The sequence below is a fragment of the Nestor notabilis genome, unplaced genomic scaffold, assembly GCF_000696875.1.
Source record: "Nestor notabilis isolate BGI_N333 unplaced genomic scaffold, ASM69687v1 scaffold600, whole genome shotgun sequence".
NCBI lineage: Eukaryota > Metazoa > Chordata > Aves > Psittaciformes > Psittacidae > Nestor > Nestor notabilis.
In genome coordinates this window covers 1-22,620 of record NW_009912209.1, presented here as the reverse complement: position 1 = coordinate 22,620, position 22,620 = coordinate 1, and the positions used below count along the sequence as shown (strand labels likewise).

At 34.6% G+C, this 22,620-nt stretch overlaps 1 protein-coding gene across 1 annotated transcript; it reads right to left on the bottom strand.

The window, feature by feature from the left end:
• Window positions 1-959: 959 nt before the first annotated feature.
• LOC104408552 (isoprenoid synthase domain-containing protein-like) lies at window positions 960-20,692 on the bottom strand (the record flags this gene model as incomplete). Its single annotated transcript, XM_010018203.1, has 5 exons — window positions 960-1,088; window positions 5,499-5,591; window positions 6,316-6,405; window positions 9,451-9,548; window positions 20,647-20,692. Coding segments are annotated over 5 exons (456 nt in total), but the record flags the coding sequence as incomplete, so codon positions are not given.
• Between the last annotated feature and the right edge of the window lie 1,928 nt (window positions 20,693-22,620).

The following is a 22,620-nucleotide window of genomic DNA, read 5'->3' as shown; positions in this document are numbered from 1 at the left end:
AAGAAGATTGAAAACAATTGTATGCCCTTGTATGTTGTACAAACAAAAGACAAGCTAATGTCACACAATAGCATTATTCATATTCTGTTGGCATCAGAAGTCTGCAAAAGCATAAACTGATAGGTATTGATAGTTATAGATCTTAATAAAGGCACAGAATTTGGAGGGAAAAATCAAGTCTTTGGTATACCAGAAGAAGGTATATAACCATAGCCATTTTAAATCATTTATATAAAAAACCCAAACACTTAACCTAAAAAAAAAAAAAAAACCCACAAACAAAAAAACCCACCAAAGCATTCAGTCCAGATTACATTTACTCCTCTTTATTAAAATTTACATCGAATATCTAACTTGTTCCTTCCTGTTGACTAAGTTAAGAAGCTGCTAAGACTGTATCTGCACTGGAGACAAAGGCAGCCCACTTTTCAGGTTGGCAGAACATGGTTCCCAGGCAAAATGGTTTAACTAAATAGGTGTCAGTACAAAGGATGTTGGAGTACTAACCCTTTTTGCCTGCAGTTGAGGCAATTTGCTGCTATTGCAGAGATGTACACTGTTTGTTTCAGCACCTATATGCTGTGCCCTTTCTGCCACATGAACAAGGAACACTGTTTTGATGAGGAATGTAAAATTCTGCAGAACCAATGATCAAATGTACTTTTACCATTTAAAAAAAAAAAAAAAAATGCTGCAAAAAGCAAGTTTCAAAGCAGAAAAGCAAACAGAAATAGGGTCACAACATTTTTGGGTGCTTCATGAAAAAAAAAAAAAGTCACCATTTATTCCTCTCTAACCAAAATGCTTACATTTTTGCCTATAACTACAAGCTTTTCTGAATTTTGAACAAGAACAGGCCAGAATCTTCAAAAAAAATTGTTTTAAATTAATCATACTGTATCATTAATCATATAAATCACAAAAGACGACTATTTTCATGTAGAAAAAGAATTACATACCTTATATTGAATAAGGAGTCCATAAACCAAAATATTTTTCTTTTTCATTTCCCTTGCAAATTTCTTGATCCTAGTTAGCTCTTCCATACCAATACTGCATGAAGTATCTTCTGAAACATCCAAGTGCACCTGAGGAGGAACAAATGAAAAATAAAAAAAATAATTTAAAAAAAAAAAAACAAACAACACTTTTTCCATAGTGCACTATTTTAGACTGCCAGTTTTTAGTGTCTCATTTTTGTTAAGCGCACACAAAAATACAGGCTAACAAAGGTTTCTCTTAGTTAGCTTCTATTACTATTGAATTTCACTACTTACATATTTAGTGACATGAAAATTATTTCTTTTCAAAGCACAGTGAAACTAATATGTCAGAACACATCAGAACAGAATGTTCTAATTGCATATTAAAAATATTTAATGAAATAAAAAAACAAATATTCTTTTCTAAGCTCTATGCTAACTTTCAAAGTTTCTTCCTTTTTTTTTCTTTACTATCAAGATACTGGAAAAATACAGGTGTTTTTCTTAGGCATCTTCAAGGTTTTCAAAATGGAACTGCATTCTTTAAAGATTTATTTTGAATTTACTACCTTTCCAGTATAGCACATTAGTTGCCTAAATTGGATTAATTTTAAGGTAACATTGCAAGTTTAAAAGCAGAAACTATTCAAAAGAAAGTTTTCCTTCCTGTTGATTAAGTTAAGAAGCTGCAAAGACTGTATTTGCACTGGAGGTTCCTAAACTCTTGGGCAGCAGAAGGCAGGTCTTGTATCCAGCAGGGATGCTGCACAAACACAGTGGGTCTTACAGGATCTGAACTGGTATCTCCAGGGAGGTATCAACTAGCTCAACCCTTTCCCAAGGCTTATGTATTCCTCATTTAAACAGTTTAATTGATGAAGTTTCTATGAACTGTAGAAATCAAAATTATGGAAGATGATTTGGACATACGAAGCTTCAGCATCTATTAACAGCTGAAATACCTTTCCCTTAAAAGAAAGAGAAAGTATTTTTCTGGCTGAATGATTCCATAGATATCTCCAAGTACTACAGAGAGGTAGGAATATAGAGGTAGCTCCAGAGAGCTGTGCTTGGGAAAAGTGTTTCAAGTTCTTTTTGTACCTTATATTCAATTTATCCTGACAGATAATAGGTTTTTACTCATTTTCCCTGGCAACAATTTTAAAAAGATGTGTACTGTCTAAGTGCACGTTCACCAGGAGCAAAGCTACTGTATTCTACTACAGGCAGAGATTAATTTCACACACTCATTATTTTTAATTTTACCCAAATCAAGGCTAAGGAACAGCTCATTTACAGCTAATTACAAGAAATTTAACACCTATTATTCTGAGAGAACATGACCTAACACCTATTTGCTATTAACCTGTTCCTCATCTTTAAAAAGAAATTTTACTCAAACTTAATTTTGTAGCAAAATGCAAATAATGGCAACTACAGAGCTGAAATACTAGCATTCCTTTCCTTCTAAGCCTAAGTAATAACAACAACAAAAGAAAATCTACAAACGTGAACATATATTACTCAGAAAAGTAATGTCAGATTAAGAATATGATTCTTCTTGTTATAGCAGAGTTGAAGAGGATACTTGTTTGATGCTGACAAGTAATTGCATGAAGTTTACCTCCGCACTTCCTATTTCTCTTGTAACATTAATCTTCCCTTTCCTGCTATGTCCAGATACACTAGTCCAATTACTGCTTCAGCATACAGATGCCACAAAAAATTCCAGTCAGGCACCAGGAAAAAGGACCGACTTTGAAATGCGTGGCAATTTATAGGTGGGAATATGGTGAGAAGTCATTACGTATAGTGCAAGCCCATCCTTTTGCAGGGACAGTTCTCCCCAGGCTGGTTAAACACAGTAATACCTGTCATTTTTACAACTAAAGAAGCTGAATATCTGATGGAAAATCAAAACTGAATCTCTTAAGTATCAGATTGCTAACGAAAAGTTATACATGTCCTGAAATCAAATAATAGACAAGAACTTTCCAATTACACACAAGTCTACATTACTGTTCCAGATTACAAGGTTAGAATGGAAGCAGTTAGCTGTTCTTCTCATTTATCCTTTAAATTCTTTACTACAAAGAACATTTTTACTTCTGAGAGTAAAAATGAATGTTTCCTGTACAACTAGTACCTAAAACCTGTGCATTTAAATATCATCATGTTGCTTAAAATTCTGCGTTGCATTTGCCTGAGAAATATTAATATGCCATTTTACATCAAAAGAAAGTGTCTTATAGGACTTTTCATTACCAATGTATTTAGGGTTTATATTAAATGAAGTATATAGCAAAGATTAAAGCTGAGGAGAATCCCACTCATAAGCCCTAGTGAAGAGGACACCCAACGCTGAATTTAATTAAAGACTGCAGAAGGAAGTTTCTATCCCCCAGCCATACCATCTGTAATGAGTTTTAGGCATCAGAAGTTTAAAGAACTTAAATAGTTCCAAGTGATTAATATGAGAAGAGACAATGATTTGTTTAGCTAGTTCTTTAGTCATTTAAAACATACTTTCCAGTCCTCCTACGTTTGCCTTCTTGTATTTCTAAAAAGATACTGTGGTAACTCCATAAAATTGGAAAGGGTAGCATAAAATGCCTTTTTATAGTTAGGGCACTCCATTATTTGAAGATACTTTTAACAAATATATCTGTATCTGTGTTTTAAATGTTAGCAACTGCTTTGATCTCATTATGAGATTTTCTCCCACTGTCTAGTTTTGGGAAATTTCAAGCAGTTGTCAGGAACAACTGATGGATATGGAGTACAGTAAAGGGAGTAAATGTATCATTTTATCCTGAGACCATTTTAAACGGTGTGCAGCTACATAACTTGTGCATGCTGCAGGCTGTTCAAGCAAGTTCACTTTCACTGAAAATGGTGCTGGATCCTACAATGACTTCAAGATCTGGTATCTTCAGGGCAAAACCTGAGCTTTATGGTGAGTTTATGTAAACATTACTTGAATTCATACCTATTTCTCAGGAAATATTAAGTCCATAATATTTATAGTTATAATTATTAAATCAATGTGTCCATGTGTAACACTTGGACAAAAAACACTTGAAGTCCAGAGTAGAGATTAGCTATGAATTGGGCCCAAAATAAGCATTACCTAGTTGATTAACAATTCCAAAATTTAACACAGAAATGCCTTTTTATATTCTTGATAAAGAACTAATTAAAACATTCTCAGTCCAGAAAAGAGCATTCTGCACATCCAGTAGCCTTGTAAATGGGCAATAGAATTGGACAGGGGTCATTGCTCTAACTATCAAAGGCAGAAATAATTTATCTTTAAAAATTCAGTAAAATTAAAGCTCTACCCTGAACTTCCTCAGAAATATGGTCAAGAAAAAAAGATGGTCTAGAAATAAAGTACTAAATATTGATGTTCATAGAATCAGAAGCTCACTCCAACAGTAACAACAGGTAAGGATATAACTTTTTTCTTTTATAATTGATCTTCATGTCTCATTTGTTACCTCAGTAACAAAATTTCATCACCTGTATTTCAGATTAAGCCTATAATTGAGCAGTAAATGCTTAGTTTTACTTCCAGATCACTAGATGATGCACTTCGTAAGCTATTCAAGCCCCATGTATTATAAATACTTATTCCTTTTTCAGTAATTTCATAATATGGAAGTATATTTTTAAAATCACAACATACTATCTTGTGTTGTTGCTGAGGGTACAATAAATGTAGTCCAGAGGCACACTCCTTGTGACATGTGGCATATGGCACAATGACACTGATTCCACCCAACACTTCTGATCCCTACCTATTAAGCCAGAAAACATGACAGAAAAAAAGAATTATCTGGATCTGCTTACACAGCCTGAAGACTTTCAAACTGACTCCTATTTTCTCCTTTTTAACAGCGTGAGTAAAATAAAAGTAATGTACACCTTCAGCTGTCATCCACATGAATTGTTAAATTATTCTGGCTGCAATATTAAAATAATGAGACTTTCAGCCAAAATACAATTTAAAACTTTTGCCACATACCAGTATAGATTTTTCAGTCTTACATCTCAATAAGTAAAGTATGTACTAAAGTTATACTGCAAAGTACTTCAAAGTTATTTTTTAACACTTGCAGCAGAAAAGCAACAATAATTTTAAAACTCTGAATAAACCACACAGCACAGAAAAATATAAAGCTGCCTAATTCTGTTTCAACTTTTTTTGCATCGTTTGCAGCATCCCCAGCAGAGATGGAGCACAACAGCAAAGCAGGAGTTAGCAGTTCAATATGACTAGCCACAATGAGCCTTTCACAGAAATACCTAACTAATAAATTGTCATTTGCTAGTGCTGGTTTATTTCCTGACAGCATGCAGCACATCTGCTGAAGTGCAAATGAGGCTCTTTATAATCCAAGTTACAGTTCAAATTTACAATTTTATTCCAAGCTAGCAGCAGTTCAAACCTAATCTAACACTTAAAAATATTTCACTAGATGCTTTCTACAGTATCTTACAGGAGTTACCTACCAAAATAAGGACGACTGGATATAACAGGGGAATATTTGATTTTTCCAACATATCCACTAGTTGCTGGGTTTCTTCAATGGCATACTTTTTATCCTAAATGAAAATAAATCTTAAGAATTACTGAAACATCAAATGATTATTTAATAAAAATTGAATTCAAAGATCTGTTATATAGCAAAAATAGATATATCACTTATTGGTTTGGGGGTTTTTGTTTGGTCAGTTTTAATGTATTTGTAAAACTTTCGTCTGGCAAAGTTACAGCTGTTAGAAAAAAATTGAGATTACTAACACTACCCTTAAGAAATATATATGTAACAAGCTTAAAGGTCGTGACCAGTCTCAGATACGGTTCACCTAAAACCTTCCTGTTCTCATACATGGACCCAAACACAGATTTGTATGACATGCATGTGTCCAAAATGGGAAACACTAACTTAGACCATGGTGACAATGCACAGTTGGATGACTACACATATGACATGCCTCTTCTTGAGATCATTCACTTCAGTACAGTATCTATGAAAGGAAATTTTAAACTTTAATTTCAGTTGAATTCTTCTTGTTCAAGAATTCACAGCTGGTTTAACAACATACTGACAAAAGTGCAGAACGAGGAGAGAAAGAATGAGCCAGTACCTCAAAGATATTGGTCTATGTCAAACGTCTAATTTGGTGCACATGAGAAGCACCAAGTATTGGAATGGATATACCAAGAGGACAGAAATAACAACCAACTATTCAAACAAGTAATTATTATTTACCGTTACTAGTAAGTTTAAGTGCAAAACTAAAAGCATGCATCCTTAATACTTACATTTATACAAACAAAATTGTAGCACTCTCCTGAAAAGATGTCTTGTAGATGGCTATCACTCTTGCTTAGAGATATTGATACAGCTTCAACCTAATCAGAAAAAAAATAAAAATAAAAAATTGCTATGTCACAAATTTCACTTTAGCCTCAAATATCTGTTAAAGCATCCACCCTTAGGGCTGAGTTTGTTCATTCAAATGATTTGAAACTGGCAATTATTATTTCCACTATGAGAATTAAAATTGCTCAAATTTTTAGGTGACTCAACAGTGAATCATGGAGTCCAACACCCCACAGATTTTTCTGCAAGTTTTTACTGAAGAATACTGCTGATGGAGCCACTCCAGTAACAGTCCAGGAAATACCAGACACAAGAACTGCTGCCTGGGTTAGGAAGTACAACTGTTCCCAGAGATGAAAACACTGCTCATAGGATCAAGATGATCAAACGATTCTAGACCTCTAGTTCTAAGAAAATCTCTATAATATTCAAATACATATATATCTTTTCTTCATGCAACTAAAAAAAAAAAAAAAAGGTTAGTAAGTACATATGAAAAGCCAGTATTATCATAGAATCATAGAATGGTTAGGGTTGGAAAGGACCTATTCTGGGATTCTGCACAAGACAAGACTCATTTAGAATTTCTCCTGAAAATTACTTCCTCAATGCATACTTCAAAATACTGTCTTAACCACAGACATGCTTATTTTGCAACCTGTAAGTATAACACCAGCTAAGAAATTACTTTATCCTAATTAAAATAACAAGTAGGTTCTACTACATCATCAGCTTCAGGATTGCCACAAGTAAAACAGCAAACCAGGTAGCAGAACTAGAAATTGTTCCCTAATAGAAGATAACACTTTGAAGCCAGTAAGAAAATCTTGAAAATAACGCAAAAAAAAGAAAAAAAAAAATCTTCATGTTGCTTCTATTAAATCAGCAAACCTCACTGTTCCACTGCTCAAATAAGCTTTATTTCTGCCCAGAAGATATTATATGTAACAGCAAACAACAGAAGCACTCACTCCTGTGTTCTCTCAAAATGTCACTTAACCCACATTCCAACAGAAGTACCGAATACAACATTTAAAAAGGCTTTGCACTGTTATCTAACACTGTATTTGTTTATTTTTGTAATACTTGGGGAGCTAACTTGTTTGCAAAGGAATATGGTTTAAAACCCAAAGGTTGATATTTATGCACTAAAGACTTCAGAAACATTTTGGGCTCTAAATTGGATAACACAGCCCCGAATAGCTGACATTTAATATCTTAATGAGATCTAAAAAAATCAAAAAATCACAGAAGGCAAGAATTAATTATATTACTTAATAAATGCAACACTCAAGGGCTCTCCTGGTTTGAACTTCTGCAGAAGTCAAATCAGAAATCCCTAGTACCTTTACAACGTTGCACATACTCAAATGATCAGGAGCATACTTCATGCCAGTCTTTTCAGAAGGTAAATGGAGCATTACTCAAGAGAGAAGGCCTACGGGGTTTTTTTTCCTGAGATATTACAATACATGATGCTTAAGTATTCCTGAACATTTAAAAAAACTGAATTAGTTTATCAAAGTTTTGATTTTAAGTTGTACATATGATAAAGCAGCACACTAAGCCTTTGTTTTACAGCCATATGATCTAGCAAAAATTAAAACAGATTTCTCTTTTGGTAAAGTAAGCACAGCTGCTTCACCAGATGCTTCAATACATCATCAGTTAACTAACATTAATTCTTACTCTATTTTGCATGTTAGTATCCTACGCAAAACTATCTAAAATATTAAAATATTGATAGTAATAAGTTTAAATTTCAGATATGTACTTGATTGAGTGATTCCCAATTAGAGTCTTACTTAGACCAATTATAGTCCAATTCACTCTCTGAAAAGAGCATTCTTAGACTTTATTTACTGATTTGGAAGCGTTTCTCAGGGTATGATTAAAGTGGTAATATGCAAACCTAATATAGCAATGCAGGTAAATCAACACTTAAATAAGTACTTTTTTTTCCTAGCACGAGCAAGTGATGTCTAGTAATTGCACAACAGTTTAAATGGAGAGAAAAAAGGAAAAACAGCAATGGATTTGGTTTTAACGAAATGGAAATATACTTCTGCTCCATTATACAGCTATTCAGACAAGAAAAGATCTTACTCAACTCTGCTAGTGTTTTGCACTTTTAAATATAGACATTTAACAGATATAAAGCATAATTTTTCATACTAAATGCAATTCTTTCCAAACAAAACCTGTAGGCACAATGTCAAATAACATTTCTAGATATAAAATAGCAATACAGTTTGCTACAGAAGAACATCCTGCTATTAACTAAGCACACAATGCTTGTGTCAACAGGCATGAATAAAACCATATACAGAAGTGATATTATGCAAATCAGGAAACCTGTATTTTTGAACAGCTATTCCCACTCTGTTTCTCTGGGTAATAGAAAATGTGATATCACCACATAAGATATAATTAACAATCACCCTAAAATCAGTCAAGATTTAAGCAATTACCAAATGTTAATCACCTTTGGGAAAATGAAAATATGTGATAGTTCTATTAGTAGGAATATTGAAAACAGAAAAGATAGTTAAATGCCTGCAGAAAATTCCATCAATATCCTACAGCAAAAGGCTTCAGTGGGTGCTCACTATGAGTAAAATACACCCCTACCTTTCTGCAAAAAGGCAGATTAATTTGAATTTGCACTTGCAGCTCTGCAAGAATACAACTTACGCCTTAATTGGTTCAGACTTTAATTCAGACTTCAAAGTACCAAAAGCATTTCCTCTGTAACATATTTGTAACAATTTGGGCTTACTGAATTCATAAAACCTAGAGAAAATGGCCTCTCTGATGCCTGGATCCAATTTCTGCTCTAATCTAATATATAAATTTTAAGAGGATCTGTAAGATCCCCCTCTACAGCATAATTGGGCAGAGGATGCTTCTTTCTTGGTATCTTCCACACCTGGTGTTAATCCCTTGTAATAAATACTACAGTGACAAAGGAGGTCTGTTTCTGTATTCACATTATTTATACCATTTCTTATGAGTTGTGACAACAAGAAACATTAAAGTAATCATACAGTTTAGAACCATAGAATTGTACTTACTTTTATTTGGCTTTTCAGAGATTCATGAAGGAGAAAACCTACTTGTGCCATATCTTCCTTCACATAGGTAGTAACACAAACTTGTTGTGATAGCTTGTCTGTGAACAAGAAAAAAGCCTTAATATTTCACGCAAAGATAAATAAATCAAAATTATTAATCTGCTAAACATGGTCTACAATGCATATACTGCTGTCTCTTGACAGAATCTTTTCAACAGCTGTAAATTTAAGACAACTTATTTCAAGGCACAGTTAATGTAACTACTTAATTTATGTAACTTACATCTCAAATGTAAAATTCATATTATATTTTATATTATTTTGTAGAACGTGAAAACATCACCGAAGGCCTGTCAGTAAAGCCTATTTAAACAAGGGACTTCTATGAAAAGGTGTTTGTTCAGGTCCACATTACTGACACAAGATGACACCAAGAAAACATTTTGGAAACTTCATACCACTTCTCACTTCGATAAATCAATAAATGCAGTGTCAGGAATATTAAGAAAAGAAAAAAAAACCCAGGAAAGGGCATAAATCTTCTTCCCAGCAATATATACTCCATATAGAAGAAAGAAAAACAGTGAAGAAACTGTTCAGGGAGACAGCAGATACAACTGTTCACCTCAGTATCATAGAAGCTGCAGAGTCAATGACAAAGATATTGGCACAGGCAACTTCTCAGATCTTTCACTAGTGGGGTGAAAAATATAGTATTTTGTTGATAACAAGAACAGTAGTTTCAAGTTATTGCCTGATCTGATAAATAAAGCAAATATTTCAGAAAATAAGTATCTTCTCTCATTGACTACAGTTTCAAGATTCAGTGAACACTTTCTTTAAGCAAACAAGTAAAAATAATTCAAGTCTGGAACTCTCACTTCTAATTCAGGATTTTATCATTTCGATGTTGAATTAATATGCAGACCAAAATATAATATTTCCAATGTCTTTTGGGTAGCCGTTCCATAAGCAGCTAGAAATTTCATAAATGTAAAGTCTAATTATGTTTAAAGCAGACTTCAATGAAGCTTCAGAGACAGAAATACACCAAACATCACCACAAAATAAATTAGTTGTGAAAGACATAAAAAAAAATTATAAAAATATGGCCTAACTGCTCTTCAAACAAATCCAAAGATACATATTTGTTGCATGTGGATAGTTTTGTTTTATAATTGCATACCACACAATAAGTTCAATCAGAGGCATTACTTAAGTAAATATCTTCCTGTTTTGTAAAAGCTTCTTCACAAAAAAATACATACAGACCTGAAAATTAGTTTTAAAGCTGCTGCAGTTAACATTATTGGAAAGTGACTTGTGATTTTTAAACCACTTTTTGTGAGCAGGACAAGTGAATTAACCACTAAGGATCCCAAAAGACAACTTCAATGATTTTACGAATCATGGGCATTTATTATGTCTAATATTTATAACGTGACTATGAAAATAATGGTAGCAACTGGCTTTGTATTAAGTTAGCAAGAATGGGGAGGGGGAAGAAAGAGAGAGAACAATAAACATCTGCATGTAAACCAGCACAACCAGATGAAAGCGAGAATTAAAAAAATGCATGGCCAGGGCTGAAAATCACAGGATACCACAACTGTGAGAGAAATTATCTTCCCATAGACTCACTGGGCAAAAAAATACACTGAACGTGCATCAGAGTTGGCTTCTACTTAATACAGAATAACTTTACAGTCTAAAAAATGGGTCACTGGGAAACCATATTGAATTAATTTCTTATCAGCAGAAAGAAACGGGTGGGTAGATTGAAATCAGAGCAAGAGCCACTTGAATTTAGTACAGTACACGGAATGCAGCTACATTGCAGATATAAGATAGACATACACAATAAACCAGTCTGGCATATCAGATTTCAAGAACTCAGATTCTACTGAACTAAGGAATTTAATGAAGAAGGTCAGATTGAAGCTATTACAAAAATCCACATGTGGAAGAAGGCTGTGGAATCCAAAAAGGCACCATAACTTATGCTCAGACGGTTCTTTTTAAAAAGAAGTCAGTTATCAATAGCAAGTGTCAAAAGTAACCTCATAAGAGGCTGCTCAAAGACTGCAACTATAAAATCCCATCTCACTGCTCCCCCAGGCCCCTTAAACCTCTAATTTCCTGTAATGTAAATGCGAGAGATGACTACTGAAAAAGCAACTAAGATTTGCAGGTTGAATTTAATAAAGAAGAAAGCAAAATTGAATGAAGTGTGAAAAAAATTTATTTTTAATCTGGAGAAGGAATGCAATGTTATAGGGAAAAGTCTACTAATAAAGTATGAAAAAAATAATGATAATAGACACACTGAAAACATCCTACATTCTTTTAAATGATCAAGAAAAATTAATAAAGATGGAAACTTTATTATGAAATCATCATAGCAAAGCAACAGCTTTGTTCTAGACGAAGTTTAAAACTTAATTTCCATTTAAACCCCAACTGTTTCAAGTGGCCAAAAAGATGTATGCATTAATTTAGACAGTCTGCACCTTTGCTGTATTGTGGGAAGGAAGGCTGAGCAGAGCCTTCCTCCCCAAGACTGCCTGTGTCCCACCTCCAGTAAGCTGATGGAGCTCTCTGTCACTCGGTGTGATCACACTGAACCCAGTGAGCACAGCTGAAGTGCTGGCTCAAACCCCATGGAGTTCATGAGTTCTGCTGACTGCCAGTAAAGCTAATGGCATGCAGCATTTCATTCCTGGTCCTCAGAAGTCTGTTTGGGTGAACAAAACAGTAATTCTGGAAATCCATGTCATGGCCATGTCACAAAGAATTTTAATACTCAACTAACAAAATTTTGTTTTTCATCAGATTGTTGGATAATTCAGGCTGGAAGGGACCTCAGGATCTCTAGTCCAAACTCCTGCTCAAAGCACAATCACCCATGAGGTCAGGCCTGAATGCTCAGCCCCTTATGCCCCTAGCACTTGAATACCTTTGAGGAGGGAGACTGTGCAACCTCTCCAGGCAACCTGTTCACTGCTTGACTGCCCTCATAGTGAGAAAGTTTTTCCTTTTATTGCGTTGGAACTCCCCTGAGTTCAGTTTTTGGCTATTACCTCTTTGCCTCCTGCCATGCACCGCTGTTCTGCTTTTTTTCCCCTACTTTCACACCATACCTTCCTTTTCATCTGCCCAACTCTTTTTCCCCCCTTTCTCACTATTACATTACCTATCAAAATCTCTATCTTGCTTTGGCTTCCTCTTCCTCTTCTTAGTTTAAACTTCTTATTTCTCTGGAAATCTCCTCTTCCCCATACAGGTCTCCCATTTACTCTCAGCTTCATTCCAGCTTTACCTAATTATAAGGTAACCCTCCCCCTACTGCCTCACATTTAACATCCACTCAGAGCATATTTTTTGCACAAATTAAAAACAGTTAAAACTTTACACTGCCAGATTCTGTTAGGTTATACATTTAAGTTCTTTATCAGGAAATTTTCTTTATTAAAGATAATTTTGACACAGGATTTCAGAATTTGTTCAATTAAATCTCCTTCTCTCTCCAGCAGAAAACTTTATTTTCCATTTTTCTATGCCCTCCCTTTGATATCCTGAAAGCTTTACACCACCTTATCCAGTAACACCTGTTACAGTCTTTATCCTAGGATCTCACTCAAATTGTATATTAAGATGTGTGCATGTTTATGGAACTATGTTAGTTAGATAATGTATTAAGTGTAATCTAACGAAGAACTTAAAAAGTTTACCCTGAAAAGCAGGCCACAAACAGCAGCAATTAAAATAATACTTTGTTTGAATAAAGATCATAAATATATCATAGAGCATTAATACCATATGAAAGAAAATGCATCTAAATGGAAAACAGTATTTAGCCTACAGACATGAATTTTTTCTCTTAATTGCACATATACGTGTATACATACACTTGTTTTTCTAAACACATGTTCACACCACGCCATTCTTGGTCTGTCAATATGATTCCTACTATTTTGGAAGCACATCCTATTCATCAAAATACTTTTGAAGTCTGTAGTGAATCCAAAATAGTAAATTAATTTATATGAATTCCATTTTCACTTTCTACATAGCAATGGCCTGACTGGTCTAGAAATTCACTATGCTTCTCCCTGGCATTTTTAGTATTTCATAACAGATGTTTCTATCACTGTAAACACAAGAAAAATGAAATAACTACTGCCAAGCAGTTAGTTAATTTATGCTCAACAGAATGAATTGAAATTGTTATTCATAAAACACAGGTAACCAAAAATATCTAACAATTTTTTTGTTTACCATTCCACATTTTTCTCTAACCACAAAACCCAAAAGCCAAACTTGACACTGCCCCTGCCAATATTAGTATACAAGGAGAGGAAGATTTTGTGGTAGAAGATAAGGCAGAGGGTTGTTTTCGCCTGACAGTAACTATTCTGAGGAGTATATCCCCACCAGCCAGTCTGTTTCTTTGCCTCAGAGCAGAGAACAGACTATGGTTAATGTGTGTGCCCATGAAAATACAGCATACCTCCAATAAGATACTCATTGGTTGATGAAAAAGGCTTATGTCAGGGTTTTTTTTGGGTTGGTTTTTTTCCCCCAGAAAAAGCCATGCATGTTCTTCATATAAAACAAAACACGGTATGTAGCTCCCAACAGTCATGAACAGTTTGAAGGCATTATGATATTTTGCTTGCAAAACATAACTGCGTCTACATCAGCAGGCGCTTATTTAGCCAAATGTGAGGGCAAAATATCCAATCCTCAAATGCACACTCTTGTGAAAAGGTCATTGCAGAGGAAATGCCGTTAAGAAAAGAAAAAGAAGGAAGAAAGAAAGACTGAGTTACAATCTTCTACTGAGCAGCACCATTTAAAGTTTACATGCTAGAACTAGAGTTCAAAGATACCTACCCCGAGGGCAGCAGTCCTAATGGAAATATTTTAGGATATTTTGTATTAGCCTGATCTTAACTACATTTCTAGATGAGTCACCCTTATTGTAAGACAATGTTTTCTTATTTCAAGACAGTTAAAAATGGGCGTGTGCCACCTTGTCAGCACACTCAACAAGTTCATATCTGCTTAACTAAAAAAAAAGCATTAAATTTGCTGTTTCTTAAACAAATGGTGTTAGGACTCAGACTTTCATAATGCAGTCGTAAAACAGACTTGAGGAAGTAAGCAAGTTAAGATGTTTTATGAAAACAATCTGAAAAGATAAGTCATTAGTCTATTCACGTTAGTGAAGTGTTTGTATTGCCTTGAATATGCATGATATATATACATATGAATATCTTAAAAAAAATAAAATAATGTATGGATGCATACATGTTTTTTCTTATTTCCACCTGAGTCAAGTTTAGCAAGGTGAAATTTGTCAGTTATTATGTCTCATTAGACCAGCAGTGCTTCTATGTGCTTCTGTGAAACATCTGGGACTCGTTAGTTAGGTAGAATTGCATTTGCAATATAGCTGACTCAGGAACAGCCTCATAATTATAATCATACAATTAACTGTATTTGTTTCATACATCATTTAATTGCCAAACACATATTACCATAATAATTTTTGTATTTAATTTTATTAATTACAGAATTGAAACTTAATATATGGACAGACAGAAATCAAGAGTACCTCAAAAATAAACAGGATAGCAAAATAACATGTCAAAATGAACCACAAGGAACCTGTTCTTTAGCAAGTCTGTCTACAGGCCCAAGTGTAACCTTAACATCTTAGCATAAAAATCTAAGTATTTCAAGATCTGTTGAAGTTCATAATTCAAAGCAACAAAAAAATATTACTTGAAACCAGAAAGAAAACAGTTGGATGAATAATTCTCCTCAAAATAAATATTTTAATACAGCTTAAATGGATTTTCTAAATAAAACCAACAGGTCAATGGAAAAAGGTAACTGTCATTCTCTGAAGTTGAAGGAAACCAAGTTTCAATCACTAATAAATATAATAGAATACATCTATTAATGTAGATTACATGAAATTTTGAACTGTCGTCACAAAATTATTCAATTATTCAGCTAGTAGGAAAGGCCTAACTGAGCATGCCTTGGCTGGTAAGATGGTTGCCATTCTAGAAGGTGACCTACCCTTCCTTGAAGGTTTCCCATAGGCACAGCACGACACAACTGACCATAGCTATTGAGGTTTCTTTTGTAAAACTAACAAGACTGAATCATACAACATGGGAGTAGAACAGGATGATGCTCAATAGGACAAGAATATATCATCCCCTTAAATATGCTTTCCTTTAAATGTGCCATGAACTGTGAGTAAAATGCTTGCCCAATATTAATTCACATGGCTTAGGTGTCTGCCACGAAAATAAGCCATGTTATATCAACCTGAAAATCTGGTATTTTAAATCTTTTGAAGGGCACAGCTCTCAATCTGCAGACTTGGAGTGCTAACAGTATCTATTCAAAACACCATTAAAGATAACTAGTTATGTTATCTTTAACATAAATCTATTACAGGGTGTCCTAATTAGCTATAGAGGACTCTCATTATATTGCTTGCTTAAATAAGAACATGTACAGCTTCTCCTTCCTGCAGTCAAGCAATGCAGCAAAACGCAAATCTAAACTTTAATGAACTTAGAGATTTTCATACAGACTAAGCATAATAAAGACGACTGTGGTTACTGAAGCAGATACATTGCATGCTGCCACAGTAGCAGAACATTAGATAAGTAAAGATCAAATAAGGGATCAGCCTGATTTACCACTGTGTAGGTCTTCATTTTTACGTTAAGCTACAAATACTTTTTATCATAACCAACAGCTGCAAAAGATTGTTTTTGCTTTAGTGAAAACTAAATATGTGTTAACATGATGAAATACACATGTAAAATACATATCTGTGAAGAGAATGACTGGTCATTTATGGCCTTTTTTGCTCTAGTTATAAATGGAAATAGTTAAACTTAGTGAATGTTCCTTTCATTTGAATAACCGCCATCCTCAATTTCTATTCAAGCAGTTATAGAGAAAGGTGCTTGGGATAGACCTTATTTTTAAAATAAATTATAACTAATCTTCTTTAATAACTTAGGAGATTACTGAAGTCCTTATATACACAGGAACATGGAAATTCATTTGCATGAAGGCTGCAGTATTGTTTCAGGTTTATCTTTATTTTATATGAAATTAGAGTGTGTATGTTACATAAAATACTATTATAACATTTTTTTAAGCAAAATGCTTCAAAATATTACCAATCTACTTGGTTATATTTTAAATCTATAAAAAAGGACAGAACTAGTTAAAAGAACACAAGAAGTCACCTTTATAAGAGTGAGAGGGCAGCAGAGGGAGAGCACAGAAATAATTTTTCACATTGTACTCATTTCTAGTTTCCCCACAAGAAGCGTGATGACTCAGCTCCCATGCTCACAAGAGCTGCTCTGTAATGATGGCAATATGTGGGGAAGGAAACATCAGCAAACTGGACAGCTGAATGATGGGAGCTGAGTGCTATCTCCTTCTCCAGCTATATAAAGCAACATATTTTACATAAGGTGTCCATCTGACTTTCTTCCTGCCCACTACAGAAGAACATATCACAGAATGGTTTGGGTTGGAAGGGACCTTAAAGATCATGTAGTTCCAAGCCCCTGCCATGGGCAGCGACACCTTCCACTAGACCAGGTTGTTCAAAGCCCCATCCAACCCAGCCTTGAACACTGCCAGGGATGGGGCAGACACAGCTTCTCTGGACAACCTGTGCCAGGGCCTCACCACCCTCACAGTAAAGTGCTTCTTCCTAAAGTCTAAATCTACCCTATTTTCAGTTTAAAGCCATTACACCTTGTCTTATCACTACATGCCCACGTAGTAAGTCTAGTAAAGGACTGAATAAACTGCAATGAACAAGATGAACAAGAACTTTTTAAAAATATAAATCAGCACTAGTTTTGATTTTTTTTTCCTTTAAAGTTTACATACCCTCAGTACCCTCATATCCTGACTGTCCTCTGAACTAAATTAAATATTTGAGTAATAATGAATGGTACAGTTCAATAAATTGGCCTTTGAATTTTGAAAGAAGTACAGTCTATAGTTAAGCTCAAGTAAAATGGATATAAAAATGGATCTACTTGATCCAGTAATGACTGATAAATTACCATTAACTACTGAGAACATACATGCTAAATAAACATGAAAATAAATGGGATAAAGGAAAATATGACCAAGTTAACACAGAACTATGACTTTGCTGAGATTTTTTCCAAGTTTGAATACTGAGCCTTTCGTCAAGATATGATCAACACTGTACCTTCATTGAGCTGATTCATAGCATTCACATCATTTTATGCTGCCATTATTGGCTTCAGCAAGCTTTACTGTCAGAAGTACAACAATTCTTGTTACAGCAAATACCTACAAATACTGTAACAAAACACATCCAAGCGGCTGAATCAGCTTTCTAGATTTCCTTATAAGCATTACCGTCAGAGGAATTTTTCTTTGACAGTCTCTCCTATGTAGGTAATCCTTAAAATTACAGATAATACTTAAAAGAAGTCTGTACTGTAAAAGTATGTATACACACTCTACTAGAATGAGGAATTCAGCAAGAATGATGTAATGGGATCTATATTTAGACCACAAAAAAAATTAAATTTTTTTATATAATTACTTTTGCACTTCTCAAAGATTAGAAGCTTCCCTTTTTTCCACTGATCTATCATTTAAGGTAAAGTATTAGTTCCAATTCCTATTCATGAAAGGGATAAAATCATTGGTTAATTTTATATCATACTGTTCCACAAAATCCCTCTTTGCTTTGGCTCATTCTATTACCTATTTGTCTTACGAGTCATTTTGCTTAAATGACATCCACAAAAATCATATTTGAACTTTTAAAATTTATATTCAAACTGAATTGTTCTATCCAAGGAAAGATCACTTCAAGTTAAATGAAAACTATTAAATACTTTCCCAAGAGCACAAAAATTTCAGAAAGTAATTTTAAAAAGTTTTAATAATCACTGGCCCAACTCAAGAACTTCTTATCTAGATTTTATCTCTAAAAACCTCTTAATTTAATGGCAGAATGAATTCTGTTTGCATAAAGTTTTTAAGTATCTGATAGCTACCAAAAAATAAGTGGACGAAACCAAGAAAATGCATTATTTTGAAAACATTTTTCCAGTTTAATTTGGATCACACTTCCATTTTCAAAGCTTTTCATAAGCTTAAATAAGTAAAAAAGCTGTTCTGAAAATATTAACCCAAGTAATTTCTGAGATGAAATATTCTAACTCAATAAAAGCAGGTGAAAAATGGCATTTATAAGCCAAAAGATGCCCCTATTGGCAATCTCAGCTGAACAAACAGTTCCTAGGAAATCAAGGACAGGGAGTCTCCCTCCCAATCTCCCAGCTAATAAAAAAAAGGAGAGAATCCTAAAAGATTTCCAGGCTTTCCAGATGTATAAATATTTTTTTTGTATCTCAGTTTGTGTCCATTCCCCGTTCACTTTTGCTGAATACCACTGAGGAAAGTCTGGCTACATCTTCTTAACTCCATCCCATCTGGCATTTATACATTCTGCTAAGATCCCCCTGAGCCTTCTCTTCTAACGGTCCAACCTCTTGCAACACCTCATCTGGTAGATGCTCCACTACCTTAACTACTATCATAGCCCTTTGCTCAACTCTCTCCAGTATGATGATGTCTCTTTTGCACTTGGGAGCCTATAACTGAACCCAACACTCCAGATGTGACCTCACCAGTGCTGAGCAGAGGGGAAGGCTCACCTCCCTCACCCTGCTGGCAATGCTCTGCCTACCATAGCCCAGGGGCTGGTGGCCTTCTTTGCCATAAGGGCGCACTGCCATCTCCTGTTCTGTTTGTTGTCCACCAAGACCCACCAGGGCCTTTTCTGGAGAGCTGCCTTCCAGCTGGTCAGCCCCCAGCTGTAATGGTGCTTCTCAAGTGCAAGAGTTTTCATTTCCCTTTGCTGAATTTCACAAGATTTCTGTTCATCCATTTCTCCAGCCTATCAAGGTCCTTCCAAATAGCAGCACAACCTCCTAGTCTAACAACTACTCCTCCCGATTTTACATCATCTACAGACTTGTTGAGGCTATGCTCTGCCCTGTAATTCAGATTACTAGTGAAGATTTTAATCAGCATTCACACCTAGGAGAGACCACTTGTGACTGGGCTCCAGCTGGACTTTGCTGTTCGAGCCTGGCAGCTTAGCCAGTTTTTGGTCCACCTCACTGTCCACTTTTCTAGTCTGTACTTCATCAGTTTGTCAATAAGAAGGTCATGGGAGATAGTGACAAATGCCTTGTTGAAATCAAGACAAACAAAGGAAAAATTTAACTGTATCACAGCTGAAATAAGAATAATCCAAACCAGAAGCTCAATCAATACTGGATCTTGTAACACATGAGCCACCAAAGTCAACAATTAGCCAGTCACTCACCATACCCTAAGAAAACATGGGCTTTGCTTTTTTTCTAACTTTAAATAGGAACCACACTTTTTTTTCTAGAAAAATTACTTTAACCCAAAGATGTCCCTTTCTCTTCATCAGTTTCTGGGCTTTTATCCCTTCATTCTTAACAAGAGTCAAAGCAAGACTCCCCTGAATCAGTGCCTATGAGCTTACAATAACCTTGAGTATGCTCAAACAGTACTTAGGAGTTCTTCCTTTCTACATTGTTTTTAGATTGAGTCACTGATAGTGAAACCATTGTTATCATTACAGGAAAAGGTGAAAAAACAGTTCAACAAAGAATTCATAAATTAATGGAGCACTTCAATATCATAAAATTGCTATACCAATTCAGGTAACAAGTTGCTGTATGTAAGAGAGAGAAGAGCCATAAAGAGGTAATATTTATTTTCTAGGCTACTACTGTAGACTAGAAAGATGTAACATATACAGAATTGAACTGCAAATGAAAAAAATTGTTTATTCCTTATAAAACCATACAAAATTAATCTCTGCTTGACTCTAATATATACAGCCTTTCATAAGGTTCTCTGTTCCAAAAGAAGTAAACGAAGGTAAATAATGCATAACGTATTACAGTGATCAAGCTAAAACAACTTGCCTAAGCACATTTTATTTGTCATAAAACTTTTCTAAAAGACATTCAAAACTATAGCACACAAGACTCTCAATTAGACTTAGAAATATGCAAACTGACAGCCAAAAGGATGAACACATACCCTTAATAATCGATTCAGCAGCATACAGATCCCGCTTGTAGGTCACCTAAAGGACAGACAAGCCTCATTAGATTCAACACAGCAGGAAGGAATGTAAAACCAATAAAACAATGCCCTGAAGGCAATTCTTTACATTTGAAATACCATAAACAAATGATATTGTCAATTTCTTAATTCTGGTAAAAGATCACTAGCGAGCCAGGAGAACAGAAGTTGCAGAAATTACTGGAGACTCAGAAGAAACCTTTCTCTAAATACTGAGATCTGCTTAGATCTCATTTGAAACCTGAACCTACTTTAAACCCTTTAAAGAATCATATAAACTTGCTGTTGCATCTATTTTAACATACCCATTCTATTCTATAATTTTTACTGTGAAATAGATTAATTTCTCATAGGAGTTGTGATCATAAAAAATGACAGCTAGGGAGAAGTCTCATTATTTCAGTGATTTTTCAGTAGTGCAAGACTATTAGTGTTAATGAGAATCCAATTAATCAGTGGGAGTGAGACTATTGTAGGCTTTGTATGAGCTTTCAGAGGATTAAAACCCATCAAAATCTTCATGAAGACATTAATCAGATCAAGTTAGATGGACAATAATAAGCTGAGTATTAACTTGGTACTTGGAAAAAACAGCTTTCCTATCTGCCTTTGTACCCTCATGGCGGTGAACAAACCCAGTACTAGTCTTTGCAAACACAGTGAGAGAAAACTAAAGCCAGCATCTACCCAAGACACTAACAGTCTCTGCTAGCAACGTCTTTGCAATGACATGCAGTGACATGAACTGATGGAATAACTCCTAAATATCTGTCTTTGTTTTTACTGTAACTTCCTTTTATGTTAAATAAAACATCACTGGCTTTTCTGCATTTGTTTTTCTAGAGTCTGAATAACTTTCTTCTTTCTTTTTGAAATGGACTGAATAGGATTCCAAAAGCTTTAGTGCTGTAAAGTAAATCTTACAGCAAAGACATACCATCGTGGGTATTAGCATTTTAGTCTCCAAGTAAATGCTTGTTTGATTTTAACACAAGGATTCTTGTAACCGCTTTCCCTTCCATCTCATAAATTAAGTTGTGTATTGTAGTCAGAAACAGAAGAATAAGATTACCTTTCTCATTACTCATAATTTCTCTAAGGAATTAGACTTTTTTTAAAATGAAAAATTAACTTACTTCCCCTACAGCTTGTCTTGCAGGAGAAGCAGCCAGAGAATAAGTCTAGCCTGAGAATCTTTGGTGTCTCAGCATACTATTGGGAAGAATCACTGTCTTGAATTTAAATTTAAGGATAAATAATTATTAAGTGGCCAATTTTGTTGCAAGCTTTCTTTCTAATTACCTGTTTCTAAAGGGCTTTTATACTGAACTTTCAGTAACCTGTGACAGATTACCATCTGAAAACCTTATATGAAACAAGACTATCTAAACTTTGTGGAAAGTGGTCTCACGTACTCAAAGGTTCACAACCTCTTTCAGATGCAAAATTATTTTTAAATAGTCTAATTTTAAGAAGTTACTTAATAAACTAGGCCCAGTCTTGAAGAAAACACCACAGAATAATATGAAACTATGAATGAACCTTTAAAATAATTTCTGAAATTCTAAGCCAGACACCAACAAATGCTTTCTAGTATAGTTTCCTAGAGAAATAGATCATCTGAGACCACATCACACTATCCATATATATTTCTTTCATAATCTTATAAGCTAATTTCAGATACAAGCTCCTATAAGCTTTATGAAAACAGTCACGTTGACAGACATAAAAACCCTGCTAGTTACCACAGGTGATCACCACAGGAAGTAAGGGATTCTCTACACCTCCTTCAGTATTTACTAAGATGCTAAATCCAGTGAAAGTTTCTTTTAAAGTATGGATATTTAAAAGTTGTCGTGATTTTCTTGAGTTGATTAAAAGGTGTTCTTGCAATTTAGAATCATATAATCATAGAATACTTAGGGTTGG